General features: G+C 41.2%; 1 protein-coding gene and 1 long non-coding RNA gene across 3 annotated transcripts in view; one reads left to right on the plus strand and one right to left on the minus strand.

The window, feature by feature from the left end:
- LOC128264025 (uncharacterized) overlaps nucleotides 1-13,374 on the minus strand; it is a 128,184-nt gene that overhangs the window by 58,838 nt on the left and 55,972 nt on the right. The window lies entirely within an intron of this gene.
- The window catches only part of LOC128264023 (catenin alpha), a 184,434-nt gene that overhangs the window by 56,339 nt on the left and 114,721 nt on the right, over nucleotides 1-13,374 (plus strand). For both annotated transcript variants that reach the window (XM_052999305.1, XM_052999306.1), the window contains exons 4-5: nucleotides 10,984-11,187; nucleotides 11,603-12,287. In XM_052999305.1, coding sequence (XP_052855265.1) covers nucleotides 10,984-11,187; nucleotides 11,603-12,287 — 889 coding nt within the window. The remainder of the gene's footprint in view (nucleotides 1-10,983; nucleotides 11,188-11,602; nucleotides 12,288-13,374) is intronic.

A 13,374-nucleotide genomic window follows, 5' to 3' on the forward strand; every position in this document is an offset into this window, starting at 1 on the left:
CTGACCGTTGTGAGGTCACCGTCGCTAAACTGAGGAAGAAAATAGGCATTAAGGTGTGACTTACAAGTAATACGGATGCAAGTTCTGGTTTTGTCCTTACCACTGTTGTAAAATGTGCTATATGTGGGGGTGTTAAGTCCACACATTTTGTTACCCACTATCCAAGGTTCTTGAATAGCAATTACATCTATTGCGCCTGTCGTGAGGCACTTCAGCTGTGGCTTCTAACTCCTCTGGAACGTCCGACAGATTGCTCTGGGTGTCGACACAAAGTCTGTGTCGGTTGACACATAGCCTGTGTGGTTCGTCTCCTAATCCGGTTCCATCTCGTCATTACTGAGGGGTTCATATGACGCGCAAGCTGCCAGGTTAATGGCCGCCAATTTGTCCGTGTCATAAGTCCGGAGCTTGGTCCTTTCGACCCCGTAGTTGAAAACGTTCTGTAAAGCGGCGAGGGGTTGTATGCACTGCTGCTGTTAGCCGTCCCGTTTCCGGTGGAAGCCACCCGCTGGTCCCAGTGAGCAGTTTGGGATAAGCTGGCCTGTATAAGCTGGCCTTGGCTGGTGTTGACGTGGCGCCTTTTGGTGTGGCGCTGAGGGGTGAAGGGGAAGAGTCCAACGCCTACTCTTGTTTCTTGTTTTTATTTATACTTTTCTGCATAACTAAATCCCACGAGCTGCGGAGAAGGTCAGGTCCGCCCGGCACGGATCCGCTGTACCCGGGTAAGGCTGATTTGGAAGAGAAGGTCGCCACTTGTCTGAGCTCACCGTTCGAGACTGGGTTATGTGGGAATAAACCGTGCCCCCAGCCAGACTGACTCTCGGCACGGTTCGAGTGACACCTTAGCCCGGTCGAGGTGAGATGATTGTGGGGGGAAGAATGGTGGTTGGCAATTGTGAAAGAGGATGGGAGTGTGTGAGCTATTTCGCAGAGGCGGCAGCATAAGCGCAACGTCGGTACTGCTACGGCGCAGATACCCGCTGACTTTCTGGGGCTGCTTGTTTGCGTTGTAGTCTATCAGTAATTAGCGGTTAAAAATCCCTCGGACTTTAGCGCTTACTCACAGCTACCCTGCGTGTAAGCAGAGCTTTCGCTATTCCCAACCTGCGACACTTTCGGTAGCTTTCAGATCGGCGACCTCAAAGCCATTCCACTAACTAAAAAAAAAAATTAAACAGCAAAGTTATAATTTTTTTATTTTTTTCCCACTTGTTCCTATGGGAGCTATACGATATAGTCGTCCGATTTTGATGAAATTTAAAGCGTAATTCTGAACTATTTACCCATTACTATATGTTGAAGAATAAAAAAAAAACTTAAACACCTAAGTTACAATTTTTTAAATTTTGTTTTCCGATTGTTCCTATGGGAGCTATATGCTATAGTCGTCCGATCCGGCTCGTTCCGACATATATACTACCTGCAATAGAAATACATCTTTTGGGAAAGTTTCATGCAGATAGCTTTAAAACTGAGGGACTAGTTTGCGTAGAAACGGACGGACATGGCTAGATCGACTCCCCTACTGATGCTGATATCAAGGATATATAAAATTTTTAGGGTCGGAAATGTCTCCTTCACTGCGTTACAAACTTCTGACTGAAATTTCGAATGGGTACTATGACGTTTTTCCCAACAAAAAACAGAATAATTCTTTTGCAAATGGGGAGAGTCAATCCCAGACATTGCGGTTAAGATGGATGATTGAGCTCCCTATGTATTCGCCAGCGCCTTCAACCAGTGCCTCACGTAAAGCATTTTTCCTGAGCGATGAAAGATCCAGAATTTGCTTCTGCTACCCAAGCCGAACGAACCACCGAAGGGTCCGTCGTCCTGCAGGCCGATATGCTTGATAGACAACAGACTGTAGGAAGCCAAATCCGCTGAGGGAGACCTCTCACCAATGCAACTTGGCTTTAGGAAAGCAAGAACCACGGTCGATGCAATCGCGAGGCAGTAAGGAGTACTGTTTTAACGTGACCCTGAGCATCAAGAATACCATTAACTCGGTACTGTGGTACTTCAGCGATCATGTTCTGCTGTTCTACACAGACCGAGGAACACTCAAACACAGAGTAATTTGCGGAGTACTTCAAGGGTCAGTACTGGAACCGTTGCTGTGGAATGCAATGTACGACGGAGCATTGAGACTAACACTACCGGGAAAAACAAAGGTCATAGGTTTTGCAGATGATATAGCCATAGTAATCGTGGCAAAAAACCATCCAAGAAGCTGAAGGCATAGGAAACGCTTCGGTGGCTACAATAGAGGACTTGCTCTCTTCGGTTGGGCTTGACATAGCGCACCACAAAGTCGTGCCATTCGAGTCGAAGGCATCTCGCTAAAGTCGGCGAAAGCGAAACGATATCTAGGAGTTCTGTTGGATACAAGGCTGTCGTTCCGGGAGCTAGAGCGCTATCGCGGATAAAGATGAAAAACAGGGGGCCAAAGCAGGGACGCAGAATTCTCCTCCAGACAGTGTGCAAGGCTACAATCCTGTACGCCGTATGGGCCAACGCTGCTGGAACTCAATCGTACATGAAGGGTCTGAAATCTACGGACAGGCTTGTACCCTTAGAGTGTGCTCTGGTTTCCGAACGTTATCGGATGACGCAGCCTAAGTCATAATTGGCACGGTCCCTATAGATTTGCTGGCGGTTGAGGCAAAGGAGAGCAACGATGAGCTCTGGATGTTGGGAGGACTGTGCACCTCATCTCACAGGCGAACAGCCAAGGCTTACTTGCCCACGGTTCGACCACGACCGAGAAGGTATTTTATAGGACTTTGGGGACCCAACAATCATAGATCAGCTGATTTCGGACCAAGGGTTCTTGGACCGGATCAGCAACTTCAAAGCGGTGGTTATGAAGCGACTTAGGACGGCAGAGCGGTAACGGCACGAAAGGCGACTAGAAGCACCTGGCTTAACTGCAACACAGAGCCCGCCCTGACCCTACGGAGCAAAGCCTCGCGGTAGTACCGCAGGGATTCAGGATCTTCTTTCCCCCTTACCCACCCCTTCTACTCACTTATATACCTCTTCCCGTCTTCTTCCATAACGCTGTAAATATTCTGTTTATATCTTCACCCAAACTATACTAAATTAAGTTGATTAAAAAAACCTGATTTTACACATACAGTTTTTTAGACAATAGGCCAAGTATGCTACCAGGCTACCAGAAAACAATTCAAATCTCTTCTGACGTGAGAAAAATTGACTTAAATTAATGCTTTTCATACAAAATTTAGGAAAACATGACTTAAAACGAAACCCAATAAAAAGCACAAATTTAAGGCCAATATTCCTAAAATTAGGCCATGTTTTTCTTAATTCAAGGGAAATCTAGTTTTCTGAGCTAAATAAGCTAGATCTTCCAAAGTCGTGAAACAACCTCTTTTTTGTAAAGACCTGTCTTACACAAACTAAATTATTACAAGTCTCTAAAAGTTTTCGAAACCGACACACCGAAAAAAAAGATATTATTTGAATAAATTTTGAACGGAGCATCGGATCCAAGCAAATTTCGTGTCCTTCGACGCGAATTTTCAACAAAATTTCTCCTGTGCTTAAAAAGTGGAGTATTTTAAAAAACCGGGACAAGAGCTCCACTTAAAAAAATTGTTAGTATGCCTTTTTCAGCGCCCTTTCTGCTGAACCAGCGATACCTTTCCACCACAAAACAATCGAAGTCTTGATGTCGCCATCTGTCGAACTGCATAGCCAACACTAGAAGCTAAGAGCGTGCAGCAACCCACCCCTGGTAACAGTTCTTTTGTTCTGCCTCTCTACATCAGCGGTCACCGACAGAGCGGCGACGGCAGAGGACTGAATAACTTTTAAAATAATAATTCGAGTTTTAACATTTTTGATTCTACCGATAGGTTTGACCGAAACTAACACACAGAGTTCAAGCTATGGACTAACATGTCTCCGAGTGACGCGATCTGTGGGCGAAAGAGTGGGTGTGGCTCCGTATTGAAACAAACTTGGACTGCGAAGAATTACTAGAATCCGACTTTCAAAACCGAGTTTCCGGGACCCAACGTTCATGCAGACGGACAGACAGACGGGCATTGCTAGATTGACTCGGCTATTGATCCTGATCAAGAATATATTTGGGACTGGGTTGCGTTAAGGTTTTTGAATAACTTAGACACAATCCCACTTGATTATGATTCAAAGTATTTAGTTGTATTAGTTAAATTTTGTAGTTACTTAGTTGGTTTGATGACAAATTGTTCTTGGCGTCTTTAGGTACTCGTCATTTGTTAGAGAACGTCGTTCCTCCACACGTCTTTTACGACGTCGTTGCAAAATCTTAATCAATCTTTCTCGTCGTTCCTCTCCTGGCAGGCTTGCCACATCGTTCGTCTGTATCTTCTGGAGCGGAACCATCTGATCTGCGTTGCCAGTCCATTCCCACAAATGTCCCGCATTTTGTCGTATGTCCAGAAGGTTTTTTTGCGTCACATCATCCGGCACCTAAACATCAAGCTTTTTTTGTATCCAGATGGTTTGGTGACCAACTCCCATCTCCTGAACGTTGTCACAATGTATCCAATTTTTTGATTGTTATTCGTCGTCACAGGTCTTCAGCCGGCTGACTTATCCATGGTGTTATAATCACCGGCTCTGACTCGTCGAAAAGGCTTATTAGCTCAACATTTGGAGGCCCTGGCGAGTTACTTAAATTAAGTCCAGAGTCAGTTCTGAGGCTGTAGGCCTTTGTAGGTATTTCCGGCCCCACCATTGTGTTCTAAAGGCGGAGCACTACAGCCAAGCTTTGCGTTGTTAATGATGGATCGGCTTTAGCCTCTTTTGGTGAGGCTGTCGAGAAATGCGACAAACCACTGAGATCTTTGCTCGAGGTGACTTCAAATTACGAAAGTGATATTCCAGCCACTGCGAAGCTTTAAAGGATGTGTTAGAAGATGACAAGGAGAAGTGTTTGAAGTTGAGCGATGGCAGCGATATAAACAAAACTTTTAATCTTGCATGGGATCCGGCAACAGACGTGCTGCTGTTCTTTTTTTCGTCTCTAGATCCCGGCTCCAATGCCTGCCGACGATCGGTAGCGAGGAAGCTTACGGAGCCTACATATACGTGTTGTCTGGAGGCACTTCTCCCAGCAGCCATCTCTTATGTTCCAAATCCCGAGTAGCGGCTCTCAAAACGGTATCTGTACCTAAGCTGGAGCTATGCGGCGCCGTGCTTTTAGCCAAGCTGATGAATGAAGTCATTAAAATGGGTATGTTCAATGGTAATTTTCGTTGCTGGTGTGATTCTACTGTGGCTCTATCCTGAGCCCTTCAAATTCAAAGTTTTCGTGGCAAACCGAGTGGCTATTTTACAGGAAATGACTGCTAATATGGAATGACATCATGTTTCTACTGCAATGAATCCTGCCAACGTTTTGTCCAAGGACACTACTGCGGATCAACTGGCGCTTTCTGAGATTTCGTTTCACGGCCCACCATTCTTACTTGGTGGTCGCAAGGATTGGCCTTTGCGTTTGCATCATGACGATCAGAGTCTTGAGTTACGTAAACGGGTGCTGATGGTCAAGTCTCCTCACGTTGATGTTGGATCCAATTATGGCAACTTGTTCCCTTTCATGCAGCGCGTGTTCGCGTACATATACAAATTTTCTCACCGTTTATGGCACTGTGGTCTCAAGGTGTCTGAAGTGCAACTTGGGACATATATGCTCTGGCGAGGCGTCCAACTGGCATTGTTAAACGAACAAGCTCAATTGCTTCCCTCTTGCCCTTCATAGATACATTTGGCCTTCTTCGAGGTGGTCGTCTTGAAAGTTCAACACTTGCGTATGAGACTCGTCATCCAATAATAGTGCCACGTCGCCACACACTCACCTTAGCGCTCATCATGCACTTCCATACGATGAGCCTGCATGCTGGACCGCGCTCTCTGTTGGCAAACATCCGACCACAATACTGGCCAATTGGAGTACTGAGAACGGTCTAAAATATAGTGAAAAGCCGGGTCAAGCCCAAATTTCTGGAACCCATCATGGCTTATCTTCCGAAGGAGCTTTTGAAAGGCGTACGGGCCCTTTCTGTTTCAGGCGTCTACTATTGTGTGCCCTTCTTCTACAAATCAGAAGTGCTACGTATGTGTGTTCATCTGCTTTACAAGCAAAGCTGTGCACTTAGAGCTTGTCAAAGATCTATCATCTGCATCGTTTTTAAGCGCTTTGAAAAGATTCATGTCTACACGTGGAAGGCCTAGCCAAATTTGTTCGAACAATGCTACCAACATTGTAGGAGCAAAAATGAATTGGCGGATTTGAAGCGGCTACTGTTTAGCGATTCCCATATACAGTCTGTTCACCAAGCTTGCTTGGCGGAAGGAATTGAATGGAAATTTATTCCCCATCGCTCACCACTCTTTGTCGGATTGTGAGAGGCAGCAGTCAAGACGTTAATACACCATTTCTACCGCTCTGTTGGCCGCCATTCTGATTCAGTCAGTCAGATTGCGTCAATCATGGCTAGCAGAGTGAGACATACCTGCAGCAACTATTCTGGTCCGATGCAGAAGGAGTACCTCACTCTTCTGCAACAACGCACCAAATGGCCGTCTCCTGAACGAAGACTAAAGATCAACGACGTAGTTCTGGTGAAGGATGAAAATCAACCTCTCATGCGTTGGCGCTTAGCTTGGGTGAGCGCACTTATTTTTGGACGCGATGGCGTTTGCTGAGTTGCTGATCTCAAGACGTCCACGGGCGACATCGGGAGAGCTGTTGTGCCTGGTGGCCATCAATGATGAAGTTCAAAGACAGGCTTTCAACGGAGGGAGTTTGTTGAGCGCAGCGTCAACCCACTCCAACTAAAGATAGTCGGAATCAGCCATTTCTAAGCGTCTCTTCTTATCTCTCTATTAATTGGAGTACACATCCTGAGCCCGCCACTCAACGCCTACGGTCCGTCGTTAGCCCACTCCAACTAAAGATAGTCGGAATCAGCCATTTCTAAGCGTCTCTTCTTATCTCTCTATTAATTGGAGTACACATCCTGAGCCCGCCACTCAACACCTACGGTCCGTCGTCAGCGCATACATTCGATTTTGTTGTTTGCAGGCTGCGGTATATAAACGCGAATAAAATAAAGTAGCCATTTCCGTCTTTCCATCCGTTTCTACGCAAACTAGTCGCTCAGCTTCAATGCTATCTGCATAAAACTTTTCCAAAAGTTGTCTTTCTATTGCAGGTAGTACATAAGTCGGAACGAGTCGGATCGGATGACTATAGCATATAGCTCTCATAGGAACAATCGAAACAATAAATAAAAAAATTATAACTTTGCTGTTTTTAAATTTTTTTTAGTTCTTCGATATATAGTAATGGTTAAATATTTCAGAATTACGGTTTAAATTTCATCAAAATCGGACGACTATATCATATAGCCCCAACAGAAACAATAAAATTAAAAAAAAAATTTTATTTTTTAATTTAATTTTTTTGTTTTGTAATTTTTTTTTTAATTATTTTTGACTTATTAATAATTTGACAGTTCAAAATTACGCTTTTAATATTATTAAAATCGAAAAACGACATCATATAGCTGCCATAGAAACTATCGAAAAATATATAGCTGCAAATCATCATAGCTTCAATGTTTTTAAACATATACGCAATTAAATCATAATTTTAATGTTTTCAAGAATATTTAATTTTTTAAAATAGCTGCAAGGGTGTATGAACTTTATCTTGCCGCAGTTTGCTTTCTTTCTTGTTTTTTTTTTTTTTTTTTTTCTACATATGCATTTTATTTATTGAATCTTCTCTGAATTGAGACTAACAATAAGTATATAAAATCTTAAATTAAAAAGCTATATCTGACAGTCAAGTTGACTGACGTGGGATGTAAGGGCTCTAATAACTATTGCTGAGCTGGAAGGTCATTTCGTTGCAATCGGGTCCGGTTGGAAACCCTGGCTAGGCCCCTGGCGAGCTGGTTTGGATGAGAAGTTAGCTTGGTGTGGTAGGACGCCTTTTGTTTTGAAATTTCATCTTTTACGGGTAGAATGCCAAGATCTCTGTAGATGTTGTCGTTCCGAACATACCAAGGTGCCCCAGTGATAGTTCTCAGGATTTTTGATTGTGCTCGCTGGATAATGTCGATGTTACTGCTGCTCGCGTTTCCCCACAATTGGGAGCCGTAAGTCCAGACTGGCTTAAGCGTTGAATTGTAGAGCAGAACCTTGAAGTCCAGGCAGAGGGGGGACCGAGCGTTTATGAGCCAATGGAGGTTATAGGATTTTAGTTTAGATCAATTGTCTCATCTTCGACATGTGTCCGCCATGTCTTCTGTCAAGGTGGACGCCAAGGTACGTTACATCGTCAGCTTGTGGAAGTGGCGTGTTATTCAGAGTTAGCGGGGGACACGTTTGTCTGTTAAGAGTAAACGTTATGTGTTTACACTTTTGCGCATTTATTTCTATACGCCAGTCTGATAACCACCTCTCCACTACCACGAGATGATCAGCTAGTTGTGCTGTTGCCTGAATTGGGCATTTGGACCGACTTAAGATCGCGGTATCGTCTGCGAATGTAGAAGTAGTTAGCCGCTCGTTCGTGGGAATATCTGCGGTGTAAAGGAGAAATAGAGTTGGACCAAGGGCGCTACCTTGAGGAACTCCAGCCTCTAGTGTTGCATCTCACGGCGAAGGCTCTGTTGTAAAGGTACGATTCAAGTATCCTGTGAGTGTTTTCCGGTAGTAACGCTCTGATTTTATGCATAAGGCCATCGAGCCAGACTCGGTCGAAAGCCTGCGCAACGTCAAGGAATACCGCACTGCAGTATTCCCGAGACTCGAATGCAGTTCGTATTTCTGTTGTTAATCTGTTAACTTGCTCTATTGTTCCAGGGCTTTCTCGAAAGCCAAATTGATGCGCCGGAATATTGTTGTGCCCTTTCAGATATGGGATTATGCGTGTCAAAAGGCATTTTTCGAGCAGTTTTGACAGACACGAGAGTAAACTTATCGGTCTATATGAGGCTGGTATTGTGTGATTTTTTCCTGGCTTTGGGATCATTATGATTACCGACTTTTTCCATTTTTTTGGGAAGTAGCCAAGTCGTGTAATCCCGTTAAATAGTTTACAAATTACCTCAACTGCACAGTTTGGGAGTTCAATTAGCATCTTAGGAGTTATTAGATCACCGCCTGGGGCCTTTTTTGTTTTTAATTGCTCGGTGATGACTTTTGCAACTTCGTTTGTTTGGAAAAGAATTGGCGCCGTCTCAGTTCGACCTCGAATTGACGGCGACGGTAGTGTGAATGAATTATTTGCAGGGTTTGGCTGAAAAAAATTTCGAAGGTGTAAAGCAAATGTACAGGCTCTGTCTTTGTCGCTTCTGGCCCAGCTGCCTGAAGAGTCTCTTACGGGAATTACTGTTTCGGCCGGCGCAACTAGATTTTGGTGGGCCCTCCACAGGGGATGCTTAGTGCTGGTGGGTGAAAGTTTCTCAATGTACTGGCGTTGTGCTTTTTCTTCTTCGTGCCTTAGAGCCCTGGTAAGTCTGCGACCATCTTCCTTAAGACAAACTATGAACTTTTTTTAAACTATGATTTTACGTTAGTGCGAATAAGACAAACGTGTGACGATTCCAATGAGCAAAGAATGAAGAAAATTGACAGAACCCGATACTCGATAGCAAAAATAGTAGATGGAACCACCGGGGCCGATACATCAATGGGAAGTTGACTACAAAACGGATGGAAAAAGCGATGCTTAAATGTATAGGAACTATTTTTTACCATTTAAAGGTAATAACTGAAAACCTTTAAACGTTAAAATTAGCGTAATAAACACAATATAATAAACAAAACAAAAAAGTTCAAATATAACGTTAAAAAGGCAGAGTGACCGTAAACTTATTGCAAAAAAAATCTCAAGCAGTATCCATATAGATGTCTCTGTCTCTGAGCTTCAATGAATCCGTCAATGAATGAGGCGAACAATGTAATGGCATACCCGCATTAGTAACTTCATATAAAACGAGGACGGAAGACGGTCGGAGGGACGGTCAGAAGGACATGGCTATCTCGACTCCCCTATTGATCCTGGAGTCGGAAACGTCTCCTTTACTGCGTTACAAACAAAATTATAATACCCTCTGCAAAGGTATACAAATGTATATTATTTACTCACCGCCACACACTCACATTCACATTTTTACAAAACCGGTACTAATGTTTCGGTATCGGTAACGGTTTGCTATATGTATCGGTTAAGGTTCCGGTAAGGCAAAAACATATTTTATATTTTGGATACCCTGATTAAAATAATTGTTATTTTTTATAGCTGTAAGGGTGTATAAACTTTGGCTTGGCGAAGTTTGCTTTCTATCTTTTCTACATTATAATTTCAGTAGGAAATTTGCAACGCAGTGAAGGAGACATTTCCGACCTTATAAAATATATATATTCTTGATAAGCATCACTGGGTTTCTACCAAAAGTTGTATTCCTATTGCAGGTATCTGTAGCAACCATCGATATTTCGGCAAAAAAATTTAATTTTTATTTTTTTATTTAATTTTTTTTATATTTCTTCGATATTTAGAGATGGTTTACTATTTTGTAATTACGATTTAAATTTTATCAAATTTGGACGTCTATATCATATAGCTCCCATTGGCACAATCGGAATAACAACCCAAATTTTAACTTCTCTAATTAATATTTTTGTTTTAATTTTTTTCAACAAATAAATAGTTTAATAATTCAAAATAGCGATTTTAATTTTATTCAAATCGGGAAAAGGATATCATATAGCTGCCATAGGAACGATCGAATAATTGAAGTGAAAATCTGCATAGCTTCAATGGTTTTTAATGAGTACTCATATAATTAAAAATTTAGATTTTTAATTTATGCAATAGCTGCAAGGGTTTTCTTGATTTAATTTAATATATAATTTTTCTCAACGTTTTTTTCATGGTTCCTTCAGGAAGGAATTGTTATGGATCCGATGACCTATAGCGAAAAGCGTTCAAGACAATTGCTTGAAGAACGCTTAGAGAGTATTATTAGTGCAGCTGCACTAATGGCGGATGCAGACTGTACTAGAGACGAACGACGAGAGAGAATTGTCGCCGAATGCAATGCTGTAAGGCAAGCATTACAAGATTTGCTGTCTGAATACATGTCAAACGTAAGTAATTTTGTGTAAGCAGGTGCATGCAATAACGTCTTGAACCTACCACTACAAGTGTAAAATGAGGACCGATTCCAATTTTGCTTGTTGGATCAGTGTGTGAATCATAAACACAACGAGACTCAGATCAAAATAAAATAAAAAAACACAACAAAATTTTAAACTAATTTTTAAGAACTTTTCTTTCAATGAAGTATATCATTTTTAATCCTTTAAAACCTATCCATGGTAAAGCTTTGTTTGTTGTTAAAAAAAAATGTTGTTTAGCTTTACACATATTGTGCAAAAAGATATAATTTTGTTTCACTTTTAATAGTGAAATCGTGCTAGCGACCGTTATTGCTCTGACAGTTATTGCACGCACCCGTTTTCCCGTGTATTTCAGATTTTTCTGAAAACCAATTTTTTTCAGATGAGTCAAAAAGATAACGGCCCCGGACTTACTAGAGCAATTGATCAAATGTGTCGCAAAACTCGTGACCTGCGAAGACAATTACGAAAAGCTGTAGTTGATCATGTATCGGACTCATTTTTGGAGACTACAACTCCATTGCTAGATTTAATTGAAGCTGCCAAAACCGGCAACGAAAAAAAAGTTCGCGAAAAAGCCGATATTTTCACTAAGCACGCCGAAAAACTAGTTGAAGTAGCTAATCTAGTATGTAGCATGTCAAGCAATGAAGATGGTGTTAAAATGGTTCGATATGCTGCAGCCCAAATTGAAAGTCTTTGCCCGCAGGTAATAAATGCAGCCTCCATTTTGACTGTGCGACCTAATTCTAAAGTAGCTCAAGAAAATATGACTACATATCGGCAAGCTTGGGAGGTGCAAGTTCGTATTTTAACCGAAGCAGTTGATGATATAACAACAATTGATGACTTTTTGGCAGTATCCGAAAACCACATTCTTGAAGATGTAAATAAATGTGTAATGGCTTTACAAGTGGGTGATGCCAAAGACTTGCGTGCGACTGCTGGAGCTATTCAGGGTCGTTCATCGCGTGTTTGTAATGTGGTTGAAGCTGAAATGGACAATTATGAGCCATGTATTTATACCAAACGAGTGTTAGAAGCAGTTAAAGTTCTTCGAGAGCAAGGTATGTACATTTTTGCAATATAATACAATTTTTACATCTTTTAATCTTTTTTTAAATTGCTTTTTTTTCTGAGTGAACAATGTGTTGAAAAATTTTTTCTCCACAAATTTGAAGCAAATCCGAGTATAACTAACAGAGTAAACGCCCGGCCGTGTTCACGTATGAAAAACTTTAAATCGATTTTCCCGAAACGACTTTGTTTAAGTTCGTGACCTAGTGAACTCAAAATCTACTAAACAGATTTTTTTAATCAAAAAATATTTCATTAGCACTGGAAAAAAGTAGTAATATTTGAATGTTTAATTTTAGTTTTTCTCTGGGAAGTGAAGTAAGTCTTCAGAAAGTTACCAATTCTTAGCCAGAAATTATATTAAATATGGCATCTAAGACATGCAGCTGCTAAAAGCGTTTATGGACCAAAAAGTAAGGCTTTTAATAAATCAATTGCACTTAAATAATTTTATTTAATTACTTTAAAACCTAATGGGACCGTAACAATTGTAAGTTTTATGTAAAAAAATCATTTCTAACAGTTGTATATAATTTTTATTATAAAAGTCTGAGAACAATAATTCTTTATCAACTATTATAAATAATTTGATTTTTCTTATTATTTTTTATTTATTTTGAGGAACGCTTTAAAATTGTATCTTGTTTGTTTTTTATATCACTAGGTCAAGCATTAACAAGATTTTGTCAATATTAAGTTTGATGTTTGTGAAATACGTATAAGCTGATTTCAGCCCAGAAAATAATTAGATGCCATTGGTCCAGAGCGGTAAAAGTACATAACATTGCACTTGAACTGGTTTAAGCTAAGATTATTACTAGCGCACCAGGATTGTAGTATATTTATGTCATTTTGCAAATGAATTTGCTAATCCATGCTTTTGAATGTGGATACAGATTTTGACATCATAAGCATACAGCAGAGTAGTAGACTCAAGAAATGCAGGTCGTTTTTTATTATTTTTATTTTGTATCGTTTATTAATAAGACGAAGAGAAGTGGACCTGGAGCTGACGAGGACATTTTTGGAAAGACTAGGCGAATATGGGAATCGAATAGAGATAGCTTTTTTAACAGA

Source organism: Drosophila gunungcola, unplaced genomic scaffold, assembly GCF_025200985.1.
Source record: "Drosophila gunungcola strain Sukarami unplaced genomic scaffold, Dgunungcola_SK_2 000048F, whole genome shotgun sequence".
Taxonomy (NCBI): domain Eukaryota; kingdom Metazoa; phylum Arthropoda; class Insecta; order Diptera; family Drosophilidae; genus Drosophila; species Drosophila gunungcola.